Source organism: Panthera tigris, chromosome D2, assembly GCF_018350195.1.
Source record: "Panthera tigris isolate Pti1 chromosome D2, P.tigris_Pti1_mat1.1, whole genome shotgun sequence".
Lineage (NCBI taxonomy): Eukaryota > Metazoa > Chordata > Mammalia > Carnivora > Felidae > Panthera > Panthera tigris.
Window position 1 is genome coordinate 49,003,972 of NC_056670.1, and position 23,763 is coordinate 49,027,734.

General features: G+C 56.0%; 1 protein-coding gene across 1 annotated transcript in view; it reads left to right on the forward strand.

Annotated features, from left to right (window-relative positions):
- The first annotated feature begins 933 nt into the window (after nt 1–933).
- RASGEF1A (RasGEF domain family member 1A) overlaps nt 934–23,763 on the forward strand; it is a 33,690-nt gene continuing 10,860 nt past the window's right edge. The window contains exon 1 of the mRNA XM_042960695.1: nt 934–1,074. Coding sequence (XP_042816629.1) covers nt 1,057–1,074 — 18 coding nt within the window. The 5' untranslated portion in view covers nt 934–1,056. The remainder of the gene's footprint in view (nt 1,075–23,763) is intronic.

The following is a 23,763-nucleotide window of genomic DNA, read 5'->3' on the forward strand; positions in this document are numbered from 1 at the left end:
CCACCCCAGCTTGGTCTCCCAACTCAGCCTCTGGGCTCTCCAGTTCCAGATCTCCCAGGAAGGGTGCTCTCTGCTCAGTCCATCTTTTCCATACAGATTCTGAGAGCCTGGGTTGGGGTCCACGGCAGGCACACGGTGGAGGGGGTGACCTGTCACCTGACAGGATTTCTTCCAAACGCTGTGGCTTCTGGGGGTGGAATGACGCCTGAATCTGCCATGTGCCAGGCCCAACCCTAAACCGTGTTTCAGATTAGTCCTCCCACAAAAGCAGCTGCCGTGTCCCCTGTGTTCACGCAAGGAAATGGAAGAACAGAGTTACGTGTGCCGCTTGGAGCCAGAGTGAGCGCCCCGTCAGGGGAAGCACTCAAGCCAAGTGCTGGCCGAGCACCTGCCGTAGCTCTGTAGTGAATATCTACGATGAGGTGAGGTCGCAAAGGTCGCGGAGAGGCTCAAAGGGAGGAGATGGGGTTCCAGTGGGGCCTCCCGGGAGCGGGATCTCACCAACACTGCTCGCGTCCCGCACGGAGTCTGGACCCACAGAGCACCGCTTCGCGCGGTGGCACACCGGCGCCACCCAGCACCGACGCGCTGGTGCGGCCGCCCGACTGATGCCTCGCTCCGCGCCCGAAACCCAGCGCCGGGCCCGCGCGAGCTGCCCTCGCCGCGCCCCTCGCGGTGCCCCTACCCCTGTCCCTTCCCCACCACCCTCCCAGCGGCGACCCGCCGCTCAGGCCCTCTCCCCTTCCCCGCCCCGCCGCGCCGCGCCACGCCCCACTCCCGACGCCCCCGCCCTCCCGGCCCCGCCCGCGGCCCAGGTTCCGCCCAGTTTTTGGCCGGGCCAAGAGGTCCTCGGCCCCACCCAGCCCCTCCGCTTTCCCCGCCCCTGGCCCCGCCCCGCCCCGCCCCTCGGGAGGCTGCGAGCCGGAGGGCAGCGGGTATGGAGAAGCCCGCGGGCGGGGTCGGGGGGCGGGAGCTTCCCGGGCGCTCGAGGAGAGGAGCGGCCGCACGCGGGGCGCTTGCAGCGCCAGGGCACGGCGCGGGGTGTAGGCAGCCAGGATGTTTCTGGAGCCCCAGGTAGGGATGCGGCACGTGGCAGGTGCGGGGCAGCGGGTCGCGAGGCGGCGACGTGGGTGAGCACGCAAGGCAACCCCTTGGTTGCAGCAAGACCGGGGGCAGGGGGTTCTTGCGCCGCCGAGAGCTCGGGAAGAGGCGCTGACCTTCGGCAACTAGTGAGACCATCCGGAACGTCTGTGGCCTGGCTCGGCTCAGAAGGAGGCTGCCCTTGGGAACCACTCCCTCTGCGTGTCCGCAGTGGGGCACCTGCTGCCAGGTGGGCGGCGCCCAGGGCTCGGAACCCATGGGTGGCTCAGGCTGCCGCTGCCCTCTTTCGGGTATGGCTTGCTGATGCCAATGGTCATCTATGGCTGGGGGGTTCCTGCAAACCTAGTGGGGGGCCCTGTGGTGTGAACAGGGCCAGAGAGGCAGGAGACAGCACCCCCCGGCAGCAAGGCAAGGAGCGGGATGGCTGCCCTGGGACTGGCAGGCAGGCTTGTTAGAGCCAGGACGACCCTGGATCCTTTCCCAGGCTTGACGGGCACAGAACCACCTGTTTGCCCTGGAGGAGGTGGGGGAGAGGAGGAGGTCTGTGATGAAGTGGGTACGTGGGAGGTGTGTCTGTGTGTGTGCCATGTGTGGGCGAGAGTGAGAGTATGCGAAAATGCAGGCATGTTTATATATGGGGAGTGAGAGCAGGAGAGGAGGAGGGAGAGGTGTGTATGGGGGCAGGGTTGTGCCTGTGTGGGCACATGAATGCCTGCGTATTTAAGGAGACTGAGCTGGGGCTGGGGGAGGGGCTTCAAGGAGCATGGGCTCCAAGGTGAGGGGCAGCTTCCTTTCTGGATGGCTCAGGTAGGGAACTGAGACTTAATCCTGAGCATGGGCTCCAAGGTGAGGGGCAGCTTCCTTTCTGGATGGCTCAGGTAGGGAACTGAGACTTAATCCTGAGCATGAGGCAATGTGATGCATTTCTGTGGCTCTTTGTTGGAAGCCACCCTTTGAGATGGACTGGCGGTGTGATTCAGGTACAGGGTGCTGTCGCTGTCCCAAGCCCCCTCAGCGTGTAGCTGACCGCACAGACCTGGGAGCTCAGGCCCAGTGTGGGTGAGGGCACGGAAGAGGGCCTCAGCTGAGCTGGCCGGCCCTGGCTGTGCCAAAGATACGGGACTCATTTGTTGCTTCGTTAATTCACCTATTTGGTGAATTGATTAAACACTTGTGTGCGGGTACTGTGAATTCAGCAGGGGAACAAACACACGACAGTCACTGTCCTCATAGAGCTCACCTTCTAGCGCTTGAGGATGGGGAGAAAGCCCCGTCAATAAATGCAATGTGAGTGGCACCTGGCTGGCTCGGTTAGAAGAGTGTGCAACTCTTGATCTCGGGGTCATGGGTTCAAGCCCCGTGTTCGGGTGTAGAGATTTCTTAAAAAAAATAAACTTAGGAAAAACTTAAATACAATATGGAATGTTGCATGGTGGCTAAGTGATAAAGAGAAAAAGTGAAGCAAGAAAGAGGTATAGGATCTAGGGCGGGAACATCAGTCAGAATAGTTTAGGTTATCTGCAGAAACAAAAAAAAAAACCCCACGGAATCTAGTGGCTTTTAACAACACAATGCAAATTGGACTCTGCTCCAAGCCTTCTTCACTCAAGGCCTCAGGCTGACAGGTTCCGTGGCAGAGGGGGAGACGGTCTCCGGCACTAGTATTTTAATGCCCCAGCACAGAGCGCCACCTGTCACTTCTCCTTGCTGCTCTTGAGCCGGACGAGTCATGTGGCCTCACTCAGTCTCACTAGGACCAATAGTGACAAGCCTGCTTGGCCTGGCAGGTAGGGCCCAGTGTAGGGACCACCACTGAGGGGGTGCTGTGTGTACCTTGGGTAGGACAGTTAGGGGAGGTCTCTGCATGTGTGACGTGTGCATGAGGACCTGACAGAGGGCAGGGAAGGAGGTAGATGGCAATGGGAGTGGAGGGGCACACCAGGACAACACCAGGCGGGGCTTTGAAGAGGCCTGCGTGTCCAGAGGCCGACAGGAGGCTGGATGTCAGGAGCAGAGCAGGTGAGAGGGAGAGGACAGTGGGGCCAGCACAGTGGCCCAGGAGCTCAGACCAGGGAGGCAGGGGTGGGGGAGAGAAGGGCCGATCCGGACACACTCTGAATTAGAGCAAGAGGCCTTGCTCGTGGCTGAGATGTGGTGCTGGAGACGGGGAGAGGCAGGCTGACTCCAGGAAGGAGGGCATTGGTCTCAGCGAAAGGTGGGAAGGGATGCAGGTGGAATGGTGGAGGGTGGGCAAGAGGCAGCAACAGTTTGACATCCCCTGGGGAGAGGTCACCTAGCAATGGGGTGGGCAGGTGAGAGAGAGAGAGCGCGTGGGCAGAGGTCTGGCGCAGAGTGCTAATTTGGAGCCCCAGCTTGCCCTACTCTGTGGGTCCCTTGCTGCCCCCTGGCCACACTGCTACCCCTGTGCCTGCTGGCTCAGGACAGTCTGGTCCTGGGCCCATGCTGCCTCAGGCACCACACCACCGTCTTGCTGGGCCTGCCTGCTGGGCCGGGGACCCTTTGTGTGAACTTCACCAGGGGCAGCAGGACGGACTGAGGGAGCTGCAGAATCTTGTGTTGACCTGGCTGCTGTGGGCCAGGGGGCTGGCCAGGGTGCAAGAGCACTGGGTTCAGCACTGCTGGCAGGTCCTGTACCCACCAAGCACAGGACCACAGTGGTGCTGTCTTCAAGGGCTGGGCGGTACGGAGGGCTGCTGGGGGGAATGGGTAGGGTTTTGCTCAGGAATGACACAGCCTGTGTTGGAGCTGTATCTGTGGAAGCTGTCTGCACCCTCCGTACCTCGGGGCTTCTTGGACCTCACCCTCCAGGGCAGCCACTGGTGAGTGAGCAGAGGAGGGCTGTGTCGGTCAGGAGAGCAGTTGTATCTCCTTGCTCTTCTCCTAAGCTGCAGGAAAACCTCTGCTCATCCTTGGAAGCCCATCTCAAAATCACCTCCTCCAGGAAACCCTCCTTAACCTCTTTCTACAGAGTTAGTCCCCCGACCCTTGTGCTTCCTTGGTATCTGGCACGGACCCTGGTCCTGAGTTGCTCGTACTGCTCTGTGGTGTTACATCTGTCTGCCCTGGCAGATGCTGAGGTCCGTGGGTTCTTCCATTTCCAAGGGTGCAGCCCAGGTCAGTAGGACTTCATGGATGTTTGTTGACTAAGTGAGGGAAGGAAGGAACAAATATGAAGGCTGGAAATGGCCTGTGGAGACCGCTTAGTTCTGTCTCCTTGTTTTACACATGCGGAAACTGAGGCCCACGGGGTCCTGGCTTACCTGAGTTCAGCCCGGAGGTCAGGGGCAGAACTGGCTCCCAGACCAGGATGCCTCCACTGTGCCAGGTTCAGGGCCGGTTGGTCCCTGTGGGGGATCCCAGAGGCAGACAGGTTGAGGGGCCGTGGGGTGAGCAGTCGGGTGGGAGCGTATGGCCGAAGGCACCGGGGTCTTGGGATCTCAGGAGAAGGAGGGCAGCCAGGGGCCTTTACTGGGGTTCTTTGCCCTCCCCCCTCTGCAGTCCTGCAGCTTCTGGCCCTGTGGCCTCCTTGTCATAGGCAGGGTTTCTCTGACAAACCCACTGCCCTGCACCTCTGCCTCTGGTGGAATAACCCTGCCCTCACCATCCTGCTCACACCCGCCTGCCTGGCTGGGGCCAAGCCCACGGCATTTCCCAAATGTCAGTGTGGCTGCCGTACTAGCCGCCCCTGCCTGAGGTGGGGCTGGCAGGTATGAGTCAGAGGACTTGGGGGCCAGCTCATGGGTCTCCCTTAACCCTCAGGAGGTCGCTGTACTAGCGACACAAGTGGAAGCCGAGGCTTCAAGGTCTAAGGCTGCAGCAGCACCAGGAGGCAGGAGGAGCTGACATTCTTCACAGAGCCTGGACTTCCTGTGAGTAGCAGGGCTGTGAGCAACATCCTTAGAAGAGGGCTGGCAGGGGGCGCCTGGGTGGCTCAGTCGGTTGAGCGTCCGACTTCGGCTCAGGTCATGATCTCACAGTTCGTGAGTTCGAGCCCCGCGTCGGGCTCTGTGCTGACAGCTCAGAACCTGGAGCCTGTTTCAGATTCTGTGTCTCCCTCTCTCTCTGCCCCTCCCCTGCTTGTGCTCTGTCTCTCTCTGTCTCAAAAATAATAAATAAACATTAAAAAAAAATTAAAAAAAAAAAAAAAAGAAGAGGGCTGGCACGGTCCCAGAGGAGGGTGGAAACAGGCAGCGCCCAGCCCAGAGGGCACAATGGTGCAGTGTCATGGGTGTGTGGCCAGGAAAGCAGGCTGTGGGCCAGGCGGCTGACTTGGGTGGACATTGTGTCCCTGGCCAAAGGCTGGGACACCTGCTGAGCTGGCGGGTCCCAGGGCACCTGGGCGTGCTCACACACACCTCTCCCTACTGCTGCCGTTGGAACGAATGTCACAGCACCTGCTCCAAATAGACTGAGTGAGGATATCTTTGGGGTTAGGGACACTTGCACCAGGGAGAGGTAGATAAGCAAACTATTTTTTAAAAATGTATGTTAAGTAATTGGTAGTTGAACACTCTTATTACTTTGAACAGATTTTCAGTGTGGCTTCCTAGAAAACCTAAGAGATTAATCATATTACCTGCACATAAGGAGCATTCTGCCTCTTCCTTTCTAATGTATCTTTTATTTATTTTCTTATCTTATTGTGTTTTCTGAAAGGTCCAAAGCAACATTAAATAATCGCAGTTGTCCTTGGCTTGATCTTCATTTTAATGAGAAGGCCTCTAATGTTTTTACTAAGTCTGAAATTGGCCCTAAATTTCAATAGATACTCTTCATCATGAACAGTATGCTCCTCTGCAATAATTGCCAAGAGTGTTCACCAAGAATGGATATTAAATTTCATTGAAAGCTTTCCTGTATCTAGCAAGATCATCAAATTCCTTTCCTCCTTGGACCTATTAATGTGTTGACTTACTAGCTTTTCTGAGCTAAATCATCCTCATGTTTCTGGAATAAATCCCACTGGGTCAGAGTCAATTGTGCTTTAAAATGCTTCTAGGTTCATTCGACTGATAAGTTGCTTAGGGTATTTTTCATCTATATTCATAAGTAAGAATTTATATGTACTTTCTATTACAGGACATATTTGTCACATTTATAAATCATGGTTGTGTCAGCTTCGTAAAATGAATAGGAAAGTCTTTCAATATGAATTGTGTAGTTGAAATACTTTAAATATCGTATAAAATTATCTTATTCTCCAAGGCTTGAAATAATTCATTTTGGAAACTGTCTCAGCTAGGAGTTGGTTTAATTTTTCCCTAAGGTCTGGTTGGCTGTCAGCTTACCTTAATTTGCACCATGGTTATTGGTCTTTTGGGGTTTAAGCGTTTTTAGTCTATTTTGGTTATTTATATTTTCTAAATAATATCCCAGCTCAAAATGCTTTCGGATCTTTTAGCACAGATTTATAGAGTCGATTCTTTTAAAGTTTCTTGTCCCTGTCTGTGGCCAGATTCCCGTTTTCATTCTTAGGAGCTGCATTTTAGATTTCCTCTCTCCCCACCGCCCCCACCTCCTGCTTTCCTTCCTCCCTCCCTTTCTTGCACCCTTTTGTTGATTAGAACTGCCAGAGGTTTACCTTTTTATTTTGTGGTTTCTAAAGAAAATCAGCTATTAAATTCAACCAGCAAATTCCACTCTCTTTCGTTAAATATGCTTTTAGTAATTCCTTCTTCCAGTTTACTTTGCTGCAGGCTCTGCTTGTTGAGAAGCTCTTTTTGAATCTTAGTTCATTTTCGTTGTTTCTTGTTTACTTAAAATATATTGAAGTGTATGAATTTTTCTCCGAGTATAGCTTTGGACATAACAAATTTCATGAGGAGTTTTTTTTTTTATAAGGGTTATTTCTCTAATGTATCTGTAATTGGAGGGTTTTTTTTTTAAAGCTTTTATTTATTTATTTTTGAGAGAGAGAGGGAGAGAGAGAGAATCCCAAGACGTGGGGCTCAGTCTCACAACCGTGAGATCATGATCTGAGCCGAAATCAAGAGTTGGGTGCTTAACTAAGTCACCTAGGAGCCCCTGTAATTGGAGTTTTCATTCCTTCTTTAGCAAAAACATGTTTTAGGGAAGTTTTTTAATCAAGCGGGTAGACTTTTGGTTCATCCTTTGTTTATTAATATTCGGCTGTTGCGTTGTGTCCACAACATTCTGTCACCTGTACATTTCTGTCTGGAGACTCTGGGGGCACATTTGTGGCTGGCCCTCGGGCCCTGGCCTGGCACCCTCCCCCCTGCCGACACCGCCGCGGTGCTGAGTTCATCGGGCCCCTTTGCACACACTCCAAGCAGGTGGCTCCATGTGGGCCGGGCGGTGTCCATCTCGCAGAGGCCTGGCTGGCTCCCACCTGCCTTTGTCGTGCACCTGCTCTCCCTTCTCCTGAGCCCATGCGGGTGGCTCTAGGGTTTATGCCGGATTGTGGTGGTTACACCCACCAGGCTTCAAATCTCAGCCCTCCACTTTGGATCTGTAAGGTCTGGGCTGATGACTTACACCCTTTCAGCCTTTGTTCCTTCATCTGGAGAATGGGACAGTGGCTGCCTGGCTAGCAGCAAGTGCCTTGTGTGGGCAAGCGTGCTGCCCTGGGGACGGGTAGAGGCAGCGGTGCCACTCCTACTCCTGGGGGCTGGCCAGGTTCTGGCTACTTGGTCATGAGCCCCCAGCCTAGGGGACACAGGGTGTGTGGCGGGAAAGCTGCTGTGTCCAGGGAGTGGACACAGGAAGTGGGAGCTTTTTGTTGGAGGGTCAAGACATGTGCCTTGGTCTTTCTGAGACGCTGTGGCCCCTGGCCAAGGCCGTGGTTCCCTGGCCCACCAGAGAGGCTGGGGCACAGAACCCTCCTGCTCCTGGAGCGCAGCGGGGTCCCAGGGGCGTCACTCTGGGCGTTTGCCCGGAGGATGACAATTCAAGCAAAGAAAATTGATTTTTATTTGTTTTTAAACACAAAGGAAAATCATTGCTCAGCCTAATTAGATGTCATTTAAAAATAAAGGAACTGTGTGTTCTTTTTTTTCCATACCCCAGCAACCCCAGGCAGCCTCGGAGGTGGAGGCTGGCACTCACTCCTGAAAGGTCTGAGCCGTGGCCTGTACCCCACCGCACCCATCCATTCTGAGGGGCCCAGACTCCCTGCCTCTCAAAGACCCCCAACTCTGATGCAGTTCCCTCACTGTCCTATTCCCTCCTGGAGCCGGGGCTCTTCCTGCCTGATGGCCGGAGCTCTCTCTAGTGACTATGCAGGCTCTGAGTAGCAGCCCCGCAAGTGGACCCTCCACATAGAAAGGGGGCCCTAGAGGGTGATTTCAGGTGAGGTGGGGGTCTGTGACCTGGTCCCCCAGCCCTCCTCCTTCGGGGCACATTGAGTGGGCTCCCAGAAATGACAGGACTGGCTCCCAAGTTTATCTCCGTTTGCATTCTCTCCTGTCCCAGCCTGTGCCCCACTCAGCCTCCAGGAGGCCAAGTCGCCCGCCCATGTGCAGAAGTGCTGGGGTGACCCCTGTGGAATCCGGTGGAGTCGGCTCAAGAGGGAGGGAGGCCAGAGGGGAAGGGGCGGGGAACGCGGGGCCCGAGTGGCCTGAGTGGGAGGCCAGCATGCCAGCCGCCGCCCTGTGGGAAAGGGCAGGGATTCTCTGAAATCCTACCTGCTCTGTCCTTGGGCCTCTCCGGCCTCAATAATGGGACGGTTATTGGTGGACAATGACATTCTGTCCCTTGAGCAGCCACCAGAAGAAGCTGACTGGACAGAAAGGGAGAAAAGAAGGAGGAAAAAAATGAGGAAAACAGCCGGGCTCGGCGGAATTTGTACTTTGGAGTGTGAAGAGGAGACGGCAAGATTCTTTCAGTCAATTCGAATAGTATTTGGTGCTAGGAAGGAATCCGGAGGGAGAAAAATGAATCATGCGTCCGTCCGTAACAAAGCTTTAATTATCAGCATCGCTCCCTAGGCCGGGCCTTTGTCGAGGAGGCGCCCCGCGAGGTGCTGCCTCGCTCTGGTTCCCATGGCAGCCGCCTCCTGGCAGGGGTCCGGCCTGCAGGCCTCCACCGGGCCCCAGGGCCGCCTTGCCAGGCCCAGAGGGTCCGCCGAGGTAAATATAGCCCTTCCTCAGGGCATCTGTGAAGGTGATTTCTTGAAGCTTGGTTTATGTAAGGAATGTCACTCCTTGTCCTCCAGGAGCTCCAGATGCCCACCCGGCTGGGAGGATCCAGAGGTGGGAGCTGCAGGGTGCTCCCTGGCCCGAGCTGCGGGGAGGGGACAGGCCATGTCCTCCCAAGGACTTCCGTGATAGAAAGTCCATGGGGGTGCAGAGGGAGGAGGGATGAGGACCTGTCCACAGGGGCGTGTCACCCCTGCCACTTCCCACCCTGGGCAGGGGCCAGGCAGCCGCCCCGAGGCCAGAGCTAGCTCAGAGCCCCCTCAGGCCAGGGCAGGGCAGCGCAGCCAAGTCAATGGGTCTGCCTGCCTGGAAGCAGGGGGTAGCTTCTCTCCACTTTCTTCCTGTGTGCAGGAGGGGGCCTACTGGCTGACCTGGGCATGGGGAGGTGAGAGGGAGAGGTGAGATCAGGGAGAGGTCAGCACCAGGCCCCACCCACAATCTGTGTCAGGAAGGAAGCGGGTAACTGACAAGTCCACCCAAACCGGCGAGTACTGAGCATGTCCCGAGCACGGTGGCCTCATGGCGCGCTTGCTACCACCTGTTGAAACAGGTGCTGGAGGTGCCGGTGTTTTACAGAGGAGGGTGGGGCTCCAGCTGCCAGTGTCCTGGACCCCCAGCTCATGCTTGCAGCCAGACCCCAAGTATCTGTAGCGTGTGGCCCCAGCGGACAGGACCAGAGCTCTCTGGTGCTTAAGGGAGACACATATCAACTCCGAGTTAGGGAGCTCTGAGGGCTGGGGTTTGAGGAGGGGAGGACAGCCCCCAGGAGGGAGGTTCCTGCCTTAGGAGTACCTGAATTCGGGCTGGAGGCTGCTCACGCCCTTCTGCTGTGGTGGGTGGTCCTTCATTCCTGGGGCTGGGGGAGCCAGAGATGAATGGGTAGCAGGTCTGCTCTCCAGTGGCCCAGGATCCAACCCCCTAAGCCAGAGGTCAGGCCTGGGGTTATTGGGGGGCTGGGGCGACATATGGCTTTCAGGGTCCTGGCTCCTGGAAGCTCTTGCACCCACCAGAATCTCTGGAAGTGACTGTCGGCTGCAAACACAGACTCTCTCAAGCAGGTGTGACCTGTGCCCTTTGCAGATGCCCCGAGGGACCTGTGGCCACTGGCAGGTCCCTGGGCAGCTGCCAGTGCCACGTGGCCCCTAGTGGGGATGGAGACTGCCTGAGACGGTTTGAATGCCCAGTGCAGGGGTGCAGCTCCAGCTCCAAGGCACTGGAGTGGGAAGGGGAGGTGCGGAGGCGGGGACACTGAGCTTGTCATGAATAACAGGTGTTATCGGAGAAGTGGGGAGAGGAGGGAGGCCTGGAGAAGGGAGGTGGCTGCGCTTGGGGCGGGCACCCCTCTTCCCCCTGTCTCCCTTCAGACCCCCCACCGCTTCTCACTCCCTGGCTGTGGGCGCTACGCCCTCTGGGCTTCCAGCCCCCAACCACCCCCAACCTCCGCCAGCCCAGGGGTCTGGCACGCAGCTCCCCCAGCTAGTCTGGGCTCTCCCACTAGGTTTTTCCGGCCAGTTAGTGGGATCCAGGAGGTGGGGGGAGGGAAGGCCCTGCAGGTCTCTCCCCCTCCCCCGCACCCAGCAATGAAGATAGGACTCCAGAGGCCACGGTGAAGTGACCTGCCCACTGCTGGCCCTCCCGCTTTTGCTGCCATTTTCTGGTCTGTGATACTAGTTGGGAGACGGCAGGATGGCAGGATAGGGAAGATTAAGATTAAGATTAAGATTAAGATTAAGATTAAGATGGGGGAAATGAAGGAGGCACTGCCTCTGCCACCTGACCTGTCCTGCTTGAGTTGGGGGTGAGGCCTTAGTTTTGCTGGGGAAGGGAGGAGGCCCCAAGATGCTGGCCGTTGCCTCAAGGCACAGAATATGCAGACACAACGCATGTGAGTCCCTGAGCCTCTGTCCTCACCAGGAGGGCTCCTGGACCTCTCCCCACTCCCTTCGCCCCTCCCCAGTGGGCGACAGAGCCAATAGGTGAGTTGGGCCCCTTGGTTCACTCACCGAACACACAGCTTCCTACTCTTCCCCCACCCCCAGCAGGCAGATTCGTAAGTTAATAACTTAGAGTCACAGCGTTCTGGAGAATCCAGGCCACCTTCAGCATCCTGACGGCCTTCTCTTGGCAGGGGTAGCCCTCTCCCACTGCTGGCCCCCCGCTTAGGCGGTGTGACTTGTGAGGGTCCAAAGAGTAGGCCAAAATCTTCACGGCTGCCAAGGACCCACTTAAGGTTTACCGGAAGGTTTTGCATATGCACCAGGAATCCTGTAGAAGTGGTTGGGGGCGGGGTGGGGGGCATGCACTGAAACAAGCCTTTCATTCACAGATTTGCCTTGCAACCTCCTGCTTAGAATTCCCTGGTGTGTAAAGTGAAGGTCCCCTCAGCCAATTCCTCTCCCTGGTCTGTGCCCCAAGGGGGGGTCACTTTCGGATCCCAGGAGGGCCTCCTGGAAGGGGTGCCTCATCCTGGACAGAGGCCAGAAGAGTCTCCCTGGAGACCCACATAGGCAGTGGAGAAGGCAGGGAGGGGACCCCGCCCACGGCAGCCCCCGCATGGCTGAAAGATAGATGATCAGGAAGTATTTGTTTGGAAATGAGCAAGGAGGACATGCTCCAGGGAAGACTCTCCAGGGGGCAAGTGGGATGGAAGGCTCCAGAGGCCTTGGCACCAGCCCTTCCCTCTGCTCACAGTGCTCTTCCCTTTCCAGAAGTCTCCTTCAAGTCTGCTCAGACCTCACCTCCTCAGGGAGGCCTGTCTCTCCGCCTGGTTAGGTTACCATCTGCTCTGTCCCCACACTCCTGACCCTCTTCTCTTCCAGAGCACTGATCCCCGGCTGACCTCTAATATCACAGCCACAGATATGGATCATCATGCATGGCAGCCACAGCCTGCTCCGTGGGGGCTTAGTGGGGACAGAGAGCCTTGTTTCCTTCATTGGTGGGTCTACAATGTCTAGGCAGGTCCTCGTTAACATTTGTGGGTGGGTGGGTGGCTGGCTGGCTGGCTGGCTGGGTGGGTAGATGGATGGATGGATGGGTGGGTGGATGGGCAAGGAGGAAGGGCTCTGTGGAATACCTCACCTCCTCCCCCACCCCAGTGCAAATGATTTCAGAGAACCAGACAGCCCTAGAAGGGTGATGGGGTCCATGGTGCTCCTCCCCAGCCCTGGCTGTTGCTGGCCCTTGTCCAAGTAGCCAGCATGGTTTACTCCCCAGATGTGGCCTCTGAGTGCCAGTGGGGCTCCTGCCTGCTCCCACTAAGGCTGGATTTTTCTGGAGCCGGGATGTAACCCAAGATAGCTCCATGAATACACTCGTTCTGAAATCCCTGCCAAATCCTACCCTCTTGGTTAAGTGGCCCACCATTGTGGGATCACAGGCTGGACCCAGCTCCCTCCAGGAGCACTTTCTCTTCCCCCACCCAGTCTCTCTCTGTCTCTCTGTCTCTCTCTCTCTTTCTCCTCCAGCCAAAAGAGGGGAGACTGGCAAGATGTGTAATTTTCAGTTGCTAATTGTGATGCCCTGCAGCTTGCTGAGCTAAAAATAGGCTTCATTTTTGTTGAGTAGGTTAAAAAATAGAAGCCCATGTGCTGCCTCCAAAAGCAGCACCCCTTGCAAAGCCTGGCAGAGGCAAGGGCCGATCGGGGTCCCTCTTCCTCCTCCTGGCAGATCCCTGGGGACTCGTGCAGGATGGGCCCTGAAGGCCATTTTTGTCCCCATTTTCCAGGAAGCTGCGATTCTTAACTTTGCATCCATAGATGAGCTTCTGGGAACCCATCAATCCCTGGAATTATATGCAGGATGCCGTGGGAATGTGCATTTATCCATGTGTCCGGGGTGAGGGCCTCAGCCTACATCTGATGCTCAGGGGGTCATGCCCCAGACAGGGACACTGGTGAGCAGAAGTGACAGTCCTGAGAAGGAACAGGGCTGTGGGACAGACATACTCGCCGCTGCCTACCTGAGCAACATTATAGAAGTGCTGTGAACTCAGTGTCCTCATCTGAGAAATGGGTGTCTCTGTGCTGCCCCACCCCCACCCCGTGCCCCGCCCCACCGGGTTAGGGGGCATTGCATCAAGTGAGACACGTGATGCCCAGCATGTGGCCGGCCTCCAAGTCCCGATGACAAACACTTGAAGTACAACAAGGTTAGTCAAAAGAAAGCTTGTTTTTGCTTCTGTGTTTCTCAGAAATTTCGAGAGTTGCAGGCTCCAGGATCTGGAAGAGGTCCTAAAGTTCTGACTGCCCTGGGAACCTGCCCCAGTTCTTCTCCTTCAGAGTTGAATGGAGGCCTGACACTGTTCCTGTCCTGTTATGCAGGATACCGTCCCCTCCACGGGCTGCCGTCCCCACTATCGACTGGGGCGAAGTTGGCTGTGGCTGAGGGTAGCCAGTTATCTTTGGCGGTCTTCTGTTAGGCCCCTCTTGGGCTGAAGGAAGTGCTTGTTTCCTGCAAAAGCCCTGGGTCGGGGTTGAGCCCTGCCTCCTCTTTCCCAGAAGATGCCTTGTGGGGCAGAGCTGGTGTTGGGAGCAGGTAGCTGGATATCAGAGGCCAGGAGGCCTGAGAGCCCCAGGGCGCCCAGCGGTGGGACAGGCCATGGCCCCTCCTGTGATGAGGCTCCTGCCCCCACCTGGCCGCCCTGAGTCCCTTCCTGCCCAGAGCTGGGAGGGTAAAGCCCCTGTGGGATGAGGCAGTGAACTGGAGGCTCCCTCCGGGGCTGAGAGGCCAGGGATGAAGGCCAGTTCGGATGAGAGCAGACCCTGGGCATGAGAACACCTCCAGAAGGTGCACAGCACTGCCGGGACAGTTGCAAACACAGACACCTCTGCATACGGTTACTGCAGCAACTGGATGTTTCTCTAGAGTCAATGTCACTTATATTCCTTACTCAAGTATATTCAAGTAAATTGTTTGTGACATCAGCTCATCAGCTGTGGGAGTGTTTTACAAGACCATTGGGCAGTGTGACCCCCCCCCCACCCCCGTTCCCCCGGACCTTGCTGGGCATCTCAGTACAGAAAGCAGGAAAGGCACTCAGAAGGAGTGTAGCCCTTACCCAGGCCTGGGCAGACATGACAGCATATGGAGGCGAGGAGCGATGGGCAATTTGGGTGCTCACAACAGGTTCTGGGCCTCCATCAGAGCTGCAGCTCCCAGGGGCCGGGAGAGGTCGGGGGGAGATGTGAGTAGGGTGCAGGGTCTGGGAAGGCCATCTTGTGCCCAGCTGGAGAAGATCATCTGTGTCCCAGGTCACAGAAGGTATGATGTGTGCGTCCCTCCCAGGGCGCATCTGGTTTTTGCACTCGTGTGGCTGGAAACAGATGCCCTCCTCTGTTTTGCTGCCCGATGGAGGGGCGTGGAGCCCTCAAGGCCCGAGTTTGCTGCTAGGGCCATATTGAAAAGCACTGTGGCAGCGAGCAGCATTCAGATCTCTAGCTAACGTCTCTTAGGAGGCTGCAAAAGGGAATTTGATTCATAATCTTCTACAGAAAGCCCCTCAAAACCCTTTCCCCATCTCTGCCAGGTCTCTCGTGGCCCTGGGGCTGCCTGCGTTCTTGCCACTTATTCTCTCGAGGTCTCTGAGACCGTCTGCCCCTCTCACTGTGCTTCTCTCTTCTCCTGGGCCCTCCGTCCAGGCAGTATCCACGCTGCCGATGCTTTTGTCAGTGTGTTCCTTAGAACGTGTGCGTGTGTGTGCGCGACACGCGGGGCAGCTGCGAGTACTCAGGAGCTGAGTACTTTGGCTGAGGTGCACTGACGCAGAGCTCCAGACTGCGCTGTGGGAAGGTACTCAGGGATCGAGGACCACGTGCAAGCAGTCCTCAGCCAGGCTGAGCAGAACTCAGACAACAGCGTTTACTTTCTGGACTCTGACTGCCTGGTGCGTGAGCACTTGCTCTGGGCTGGAAGCCGTGTTCCATGCGCTCTCCCCTCCTGCACTCCCACACCCTCGCTGTGAAGTTCAGGGGCCGGTGTCCTCATCTGACAGTCGGCCACAGGCGTGTGCCTGTTGTAGGCATGGGAAGGAGGCGCAGGAACAAGACAAACAGATGCTCTCCTCCAAGCCCGGCTTCCATAGAGATCAGAGCCTGAGCCAGAGCGGATGTGCCAGCACTTAGTGCGGAGTGTGGTCCCAGGGAAGCACGAGCGACGGAGGGGGTGAATGGATGCGGGATGCCTTCCTGTAGGAGTCGGTCTCACTGATGTCTTTGGGGAGCCTCTCTGAGGCTTCTGTATCTCAAACAGTCCATCTGGGGTAAGGCAGGGGAGCTTACCTCTGCCTCCCATGTCCCATTGGTCCAAGTTCGCCCCTGGGGGGTAACCTGGCTACACCCTGGCTTCTGAGCTGTTCACAGGGCCTGGATGGATCCACAGCGCATGGCCTCAGCGCGAGCCCACAGCCTAGGGCAGGAGGCGTGTGGTCTGCTGATGGCCGTGAGGCCCCAGGCCAGAGGGAGTGGGTTCGAAGCCATGGCAGCCAGCGCTGGGCCACTCCGGCGTCATCGAGGCAAAGCACAGATGTGGTGGCCCACAGTGGCATCAGGTGCCACTCACAGGATGGTAGCTGCCATTTCCTCCTTTGAGCCTCCTTCCTTCCTTTCCTATGAGCCTCCATAGCCCTCACCACTGCCCTGCCAGGGACCTGGAACAAGAAACTACACACCGAATCGACAGGGGAGGAAACTGAGGCTCAGCGCAGCTCAGAGGCTTCCCCATTGTCGTTGAGACAGTGCGTGCCTCCCGACTCCACTCTGGACTCTAGCACTGTAGTCCCAGACCTGAGCCCACATGAAAGGACTCTGGTGGGTGTGGGCGGGGGTGCAGACAAGGAGCATTCTAGGGATGGAGTTGCAGGGGGCTGGGGGTCCCCCAAGGTCGTGTCCCTTACTGGACCGTGGAGGGGCAGCAGGTGTGAGCCCTGAAGCAGCGGCAGCTCCGGGGCCCCTCTGTAGTCACTTCCTGTTTGGGGAGCAGCCACAGATGTGCTGGATGGAACAAAGTGGTAGGGGGCGTGGTGGGAAAGGGCAGGAAGATGGAAGAAGCTTCCTGAGGCCAGGCCCCGGGGGCAGGGAGGATGGAGCTGGGCCGGGCCAGATGCTTTGCCCCAGCGCTTTGCCCGCCTGGCCCACCTCATCTACGGCCAGCCTGCGGGACACTGCCGCTGGCAGGTAGCGAAGGGGCCCTCGGACTCTGCCTCTCCGCCCTGCTGCCCCCATCCCACGCCAGCCCCCAAAGCGCCACTCTGCCCGGGAGGGGCAGTGGCCTGGCCTCTCCCCTGGCACCCCGGCACCCTTGAGACTTGGGGCCCAGAGGCAGGCAGGACTCCCCTCCTCCATAGATGGTGCCCCCAGAGAGCCAAGTAAAACCAGGCATGGAATGGGCATGCGCTGGCACGTGGCTGCTGTCTCTAAACTCAGGGCCGGGTCTCCCCTGAGCAGGAGCACCTGGGTACCTGTGCACGTGGGCCTGCCCTTGTGCCCACCTGGCCCTGTGAGGTAGGTGGGAAGCTCTCAAGGCCCAGCTTCCAGGAGATGGTGAACCGCTTTCACCTGCCTCACCGGGAGCCGAGCGCGGCTATAACTAGAAGGTGCTCGCCTTCCTGCCTGAACAGAGGAGGGGCTGCAGAGAGTCGGAGGAGGCTGGGTGTGAGTCCGGGTTGGCCCCAGCTGACTGGGAGCAGAGGTGCGGGTTCCAGTCTCAGGACCTAGAGCTGGTGTGGAGGAAGCTGGTGTGGAGGAAGCTGGTGTGGAAAGCTGGCCGGGCCCAGCTCCATCCTCCCCACCCCCGGGGCCTGGCCTCAGGAAGCTTCCAGAGCTCTCCTCCCAGTGTCCACAGCCTCCAGCCACGTCTGGACATAGCCACGGGCAGCAGAGGTGGAAGAGGGGCTCCCTGTGCCTCCTGCTCCCATATTCACCTGGAAAACTCTGAAAAACCGCCAGTGCGTGGACCGTACCCCAGGCCAGTTAAATCTGTATCGTTGGGGCGGAGGGTGGGCTGGGCGAAGTGTTTTTTTTAAAGACCCGCGTGGTTCTGGTGTCCAGCCGCAGCACTGACCTAGGGGAAGCTGGCTCACCTGCAGGCTAACGCTCTCAAAGGGACAAGTATGTCCTCAGGAACGTAGCCTTGAGGGGCGCCTGGGTGGCTCAGTCGGTTGAGCGTCCAACTTCAGCTCAGGTCACATCTCGCGGTCCGTGAGTTCGAGCCCCACGTTGGGCTCTGGGCTGATGGCTCGGAGCCTGAAGCCTGCTTCCGATTCTGTGTCTCCCTCTCTCTCTGCCCCCCCTCCGTTCATGCTCTGTCTCTCTCTGTCTCAAAAATAAATAAAACGTTAAAAAAAAATTAAAAAAATAAAAAACAAAAAACCGTAGCCTTGAGCCAGCAGGCCTGGGCTGGGATTCCAGGTCCTACATCTTAGTGAGCTGCCAGGTGAAGGTCCTGCTGGTTGAGCCCCACTCGAAGCAGCGGCGATACTTTAGAAGAGGACCTAAATCTCCCGAGAAAGGGTGAGTTCTGGCTCAGGATGAGCGCACTCCCACAAGCCCCCCGGTGGTGCTGACGCGCTGGCACCCGCTCTGGAGCATCCGTGTAGGCCCGGGCTCTCTGGGGGCCTGCGTGTCTACAAGAATCCAGTGCTCCTTTGTCCCAGACGACCCACATGGCCTGTGTGGGGTGCTGAGTAGGCATATCTGGGGAGGTGGCTCCTCCGGGATGGGGAGGTGATCCCATGTCTGCTGTGCGATGCTTTACCCAAGTGCCCATTTCATCCTCCCAGCAAATCTCTGAAGTAGCGCACCCTCTGCCCATTCCACAGGTGGGCAGATTAAGGCTCTGGGAGGTCGAGGATCCTGACAAGCTGCAAGTGGCCGAGCCAGGCTCAGATTCGGGTCCCCTTGACTGCCTTCGTTGCCATCCTGGCCCTGCGGCAATCTAGCTGTGTGACCTGCGCCAGTTGCTTAGTCTCTCTGTGCCTTGTCCTCTTCTGCCGCAGATGGAGAATAACGGGTTTTGTGAGGCTTGTGAGGATTAATGAGCTGACTCGGTGCTGGCATTAGTGTCCCTGATGGCTCGTGTGAGGTAGTCAGAGCGTATCGTTTCTTATTATGGTTGCGCTTGCTGTGTGTTCCCCACGGTGACAGGAGCCCAGGTATCCTGGAGGCTCCACTCGGGCCCTTTCCTGAGGAGGGGTGCGGAGGACACACAGGGGTGTGGCCAGCGATCGCGATGCCTGCTGGTGCTGGGATTGGGAGGAGGAGCCCATGGGCAAGAACAGAAGGGACCACGGGGCCAGGTGGGGGTGGCCGGCAGAACTGAGCAGGGGGCTCGGCAGGGGTCGCCCTCATCCCCATTTAATGGCTGGAGAAATTGAGGCTAGTGACACTTGTCCAGGGGCCAGGAGCTGGCCGTTGAAGAGTGGGATTCAAACTTGAGGGTGCCCTAAATCCCTGCCCACTCGGCACAGAGCCCAGAACCCCCTCAGTGCCCAGGGCTGGTGGGGGAGGCTCCGCTAGGGACTGCGTGGGGGCAGAGAAGGGGCTCTGAGAGGCCCACGGACTCAGGGCACAGAGGAGAGGACAGAGGAGGACACGTGGGCAGGACACCAGGTCATGGAGACCCAGCCCCAGGCAGCGTCTCTGGGCGGGTCCCAGGGCAGGGTAGGCGCTGGGGCCATCCCACGCAGCCCCTGTGGGCCCTGCCTGGAAGGTGCCCCGCGGCAGTGACCGCTTCCATTCACAGGCCCAGCCTCTTTAACATGCCTTTATGAAAACTGCTGATCTCAAAACTCAGCCTCTTTGTACTGAAAAACAAAGTTACTTTAACACTGACAAAATAGATGTGCCATTTAGAAAAGTTACCAAATAGTTTACAAATGTGTAGAAGGAAAGTGGAAGTCTCCTCCTTGTCCAGCTCCCTTGCAGTGAACTCTGTAACTAGTGTGGTCATGGACGGCCACATGTTTCTGTGCATTTACGTACACTTATATTGATGTCATTGAAAAATGAGCAATATGGGATTTTGTGCAGTTGGGGAGTCCAGTTATGGGGTCCTCAGCCCAGATGCTGCAGGAAGGGCCACCACCCCAAGCCGAAGAGATGGGCCCTTCCTGGCTGCTCCTTCCTGTGGCCTTCTGGGCTGTGATGGGCGGGATGTGGGTGGGATGCAGTCACTGGAGGACTGAGGCCCCCATGAGGGCAGGGAGCCCTGGGGGAGTAATGGTGTGATAATTCCTGGGCTGGCCAGGGTCGGGGGGAAGCACAGTCCAGCGGCTGCTTGGGACACATGGATTGGGCCCCACCCTCCCGGGGCAGGTGACCACCCTGAACTTCTGTCCCTTACCTGTCCATAGTGACAGTGAGTGCTGAGGCTCCCCAGGGTGCAGCTGTGGACTGCTGTCCAGCACAGAGCTCAGCACCCTGGCCTCCTTGGCTTGCTGGCCCGTCTTGGGCAGCAGGGGGTGGTGCTGAGTTCCCAGGCTGGCTCGAGGCAGCCTCCCTAGCACTGGGGTGGGTCTCCCTGCAGGCTGGACACAGGGTGGCCTTGCTTTGTGTGGGATCTGGCACCGGCCGTGAGAGTTAGTGGAGTACTTGAGCATGCCTGCCCATAGCCCGTCCTGACCGGAGCCCCTGCTGCCCCCAAGGTGGGAGGGGCTGGCGGCTCAGGAAAACGCCATCTCTGTGACCAAGAATCTTAGGGCCCAACTCACCAAGGTTACCATTGTTGGGTCACCTTTTGAACCCGGAACTGTGTGATCTTGGGGAAGACCCCCCATAGTGCATGGGCCTCAGGTGAAGGATTGGCACTTAGGTCCCCTTGGGAGCCAGCAATGGCACAGAAGAGCAGCTGAGGGCGTCAGGGTGCCTGGGGAGCCCACTTTTTTTTTTTTTTTTTCATGTTTTGTAGCAAAATTGTGCTTTGAAAATATACTTAAAATTTTTTTTAAATTATTTATTTTTAAATTTACATCCAAATTAGTTAGCCTATAGTGCAACAATGATTTCAGGTGTAGCTTCCTTAATGCCCCTTACCCATTGAGCCCATCCCGCCTCCCATAACCCCTCCAGTAACCCTCTGTTTGTTCTCCATATTTAAGAGTCTCTTATGTTGTGTCCCCCTCCCTGTTTTTATATTATATTATTATATTCCCTTTCCTTACATTCGTCTGTTTTGTATCCTAGAGTCCTCATATGAGTGAAGTCATATATTTGTCTTTCTCTAATTTTGCTCTAATACCCTCTAGTTCCATCCACATAGGTGCAGATGACAAGATTTCATTCTTTTTGATTCCCGAGTAATACTCCATTGTGCATATATATATATATATATATATACCACATCTTCTTTATCCATTCGCCCATCGATGGACATTTGGACTCTCTCCATCCTTTGGCTATTGTCGATAGTGATGCTATAAACATGGGGGTGCATGTGTCCCTTCGAAACAGCACACCTGTATCCCGTGGATAAATGCCTAGTAGTGCAATTGCTGGGTTGTAGGGTAGTTCTATTTTTAGTTTTTTGAGGAACCTCCATACTGTTTTCCAGAGTGGCTGTCCCAGTTTGCATTCCCATCAGCAGGGCAAAAGAGATCCTCTTTCTCCACATCCTCACCAACATCTGCTGTTGCCTGAGTTGTTCATGTTAGCCATTCTGACTGGTGTGAGGTGGTATCTCATTGTGGTTTTGATTGATGATGAGTGATGTTGAGCATTTTTTCATGTGTCGGTTGGCCATCTGGATGTCTTCTTTGGAGAAATGTCTATTCATGTCTTTTGCTGACTTCTTCACTGGATTATTTGTTTTTTGGGTGTTGAGTTTGGTAAGTTCTTTATAGATTTTGGATACTAACCCTTTATCTGATATGTCGTTTGCAAATATCTTCTTCCATTCCATTCATTGCCTTTTAGTTTTGCTGATTGTTTCCTTTGCTGTGCAGAAGCTTTTAATTTTGATGAGGTCCCAATAGTTCATTTTTGCTTTTGTTTCCCTTGCCTCCGGAGACGTGTCGAGTAAGAAGTTGCTTCAGTCAAGGTCAAAGAGGTTTTTGCCTGCTTTCTCCTCTAGGATTTTGATGGCTTCCTGTCTTACATTTAGGTCTTTCATCCATTTTGAATTTATTTTCATGTATGGTGTAAGAAAGTGGTCCAGGTTCATTTTTCTGCATCGCTGTCCAGTTTTCCCAGCACCATTCGCTGAAGAGACTGTCTTTGTGCCATTGGAGATTCTTTCCTGCTTTGTCAAAGGTTAGTTGGCCATATGTTTGTGGGTCCATTTCTGGGCTCTCTATTCTGTTCCTTTGATCTGAGTGTCTGTTTTTGTGCCAGTACTATACTGTCTTGATGATGACAGCTTTGCAATACAGCTTGAAGTCTGGAATTGTGATGCCTCCAGCTTTGGTTTTCTTTTTCAAGATTGCTTTGGCTATTTGGGGTCTTTTCTGGTTCCATACAAATTTTAGGATTGTTTGTTCTAGCTCTGTGAAGAATGCTGGTGTTATTTTGATAAGGATTGCTGGGGAGCCCACCATTGTCATTCTATCCCACAAATGGTTAATGGGCTGGGTTCTGGCTAGGCAGGAGAGCACGAAAGCAAATGATCAGTCCTGCAGTCAGCAGTCTAGGGATTAACCCAGGGAGGCTTCCTGGAGGTGGTGACACCTTGGCTGCACTTGGGACTCTTAGGATTTCCTCAGTTGAGTTCTTCCCACTATTTCATTATCTGAAAAATGAAGGGTTTACCCAAGTCAGTAGCTCTCTGACTGACTCGGGCAGCCTCAGAAACCCCTCAGACAGCTTGTCAAGGTACAGATCAAGGGCCATCCCTGAGTTTCTGACTTGGCAGGGCCTGAGAATCTGCATTCTAACGTGTTGAGGAGAGTGTTCTGTGAGTCTGAAACCCCATCCCCAAGTGAGGCAGCTGAGCCTGGGGACCACGGACACCTCAACCTCAGGGGCTTTCCTTGAGTTCTTACTCTCCTTACGAAGGATTTTTGTGAGAATTCCAAGGCAACCTTCAGGTGTGTGTGTGGCAGGGAAGCCAGGTCATTTGGGCCGAGTGCCCCTTTTCTCTCACGTGAAGCACAGCTGATGTGCTGTGGCCTGGAAGTCAGATCTGCTTGTGTAGACACCTCACTGCCCCTCTCATGGCAGTAAAATAATCAGGGCTACTGTTTGCTCTGCACAGTGGGGAAACTGAGGCCACAGTGGCTCAGAAGCCTGCCCCAGGTTGAATCAGAAAGCAGGCTAGGGCTGGGAGCAGCCCAGCAGCAGGAGCAAGGTGAGTGCTCAGGGCTGCGGGAGCCCAAGGAGAGTGTGTGCACTTCCCAGGCCCCTAAGCACGAGGAGGTAGCCTCCGCCCCTGGGAGGCAGGGCAGCGTGGTGGCCTGGGGATGGAGGTGCTGGGGTGGTGGTGCCTGCTCACCAGTGCTCTCCCAACATGGGAGAGGGCGCAGGAAGGCCCTGCTCTACTCCAGCCTAGCCTGCCCTCTAAGTGGGGAGAGGATGAGGCTGGTCAAGCTAGCAGGGCAGGCTACTCTGGCCGGCAGGAGGGAGAGTAGACTCGTGGGCACTAGCTTCGGAGGCCTCAGGCTGGCAAACGCTCCTCACTCTGATCCCCACGCAGCACCTCCCAGGTGCCGCCCCCTGGGCAAGGGGAAACTGAGGCCCAGGAGGGCTGCAGACTCTTGTAGACCTCCTGAGGACTTCCACTAAGAGGCTCTGCTGCAGGGTGAGGTGGGCACCCTCAGCCTCCTGGCCATAACAGGCCAGGCCACTGTGGGACCACTGAGCACCCCCAAGACTGCTGTCTGACATGTGCATCTAATGGGCACTTCACACGTAGCATGTCAAAATGAAGTTCCAGATCTTTCTCCAAACCCCACTCTCACGTCCTTTCCTGTGCTGATCAATCACTCAGGCCTGAGACCATTTTTTGCAGCATTTGGAGTTGACGCTGCTCCCCTCCTCTGCTACCCCCTGACCTGAGCAATCCCTCCCTGGGTTATGGCAAAACCCACCAGTTGGTTTTCCGATCCTTTCCTTGCTGGGTCTCCGCATAGCAGAAATAGTGACATTCACCCTGAGTCAAGTCATTCTTGTGCTCAGAGCTTCCATGCCTCCTGTCTCAGAGGAATAGACATGGCCCCCTGGCCCACACTGTGCAGGGTCTGGCTTGTTACTCAGACCACTCTCCCTGCTCCTTCCCTTCACACACACTGGCCTCAGGACCTTTGCACCTGCTGTCTCTTATACCTAGAATGTTCCTTTCTTATTCCGGGCAGCTGCATGACTAACACCATCTTACCTGAGGCTGCCATGACCACCCCGAAATGCTCCAGATCCTTCTCCTATGGGCATTGTTTTTCTCCATAGTTTCTCTTCTTCCACTGGGATGTGACCCCAGGAGGCAGGGTTCTGTGTGTCTAGGTTCTAGGAATGAGACCTGGTATGCGTGGAGCAGGTGTTCAAGAAATATTTCTCAGACACTC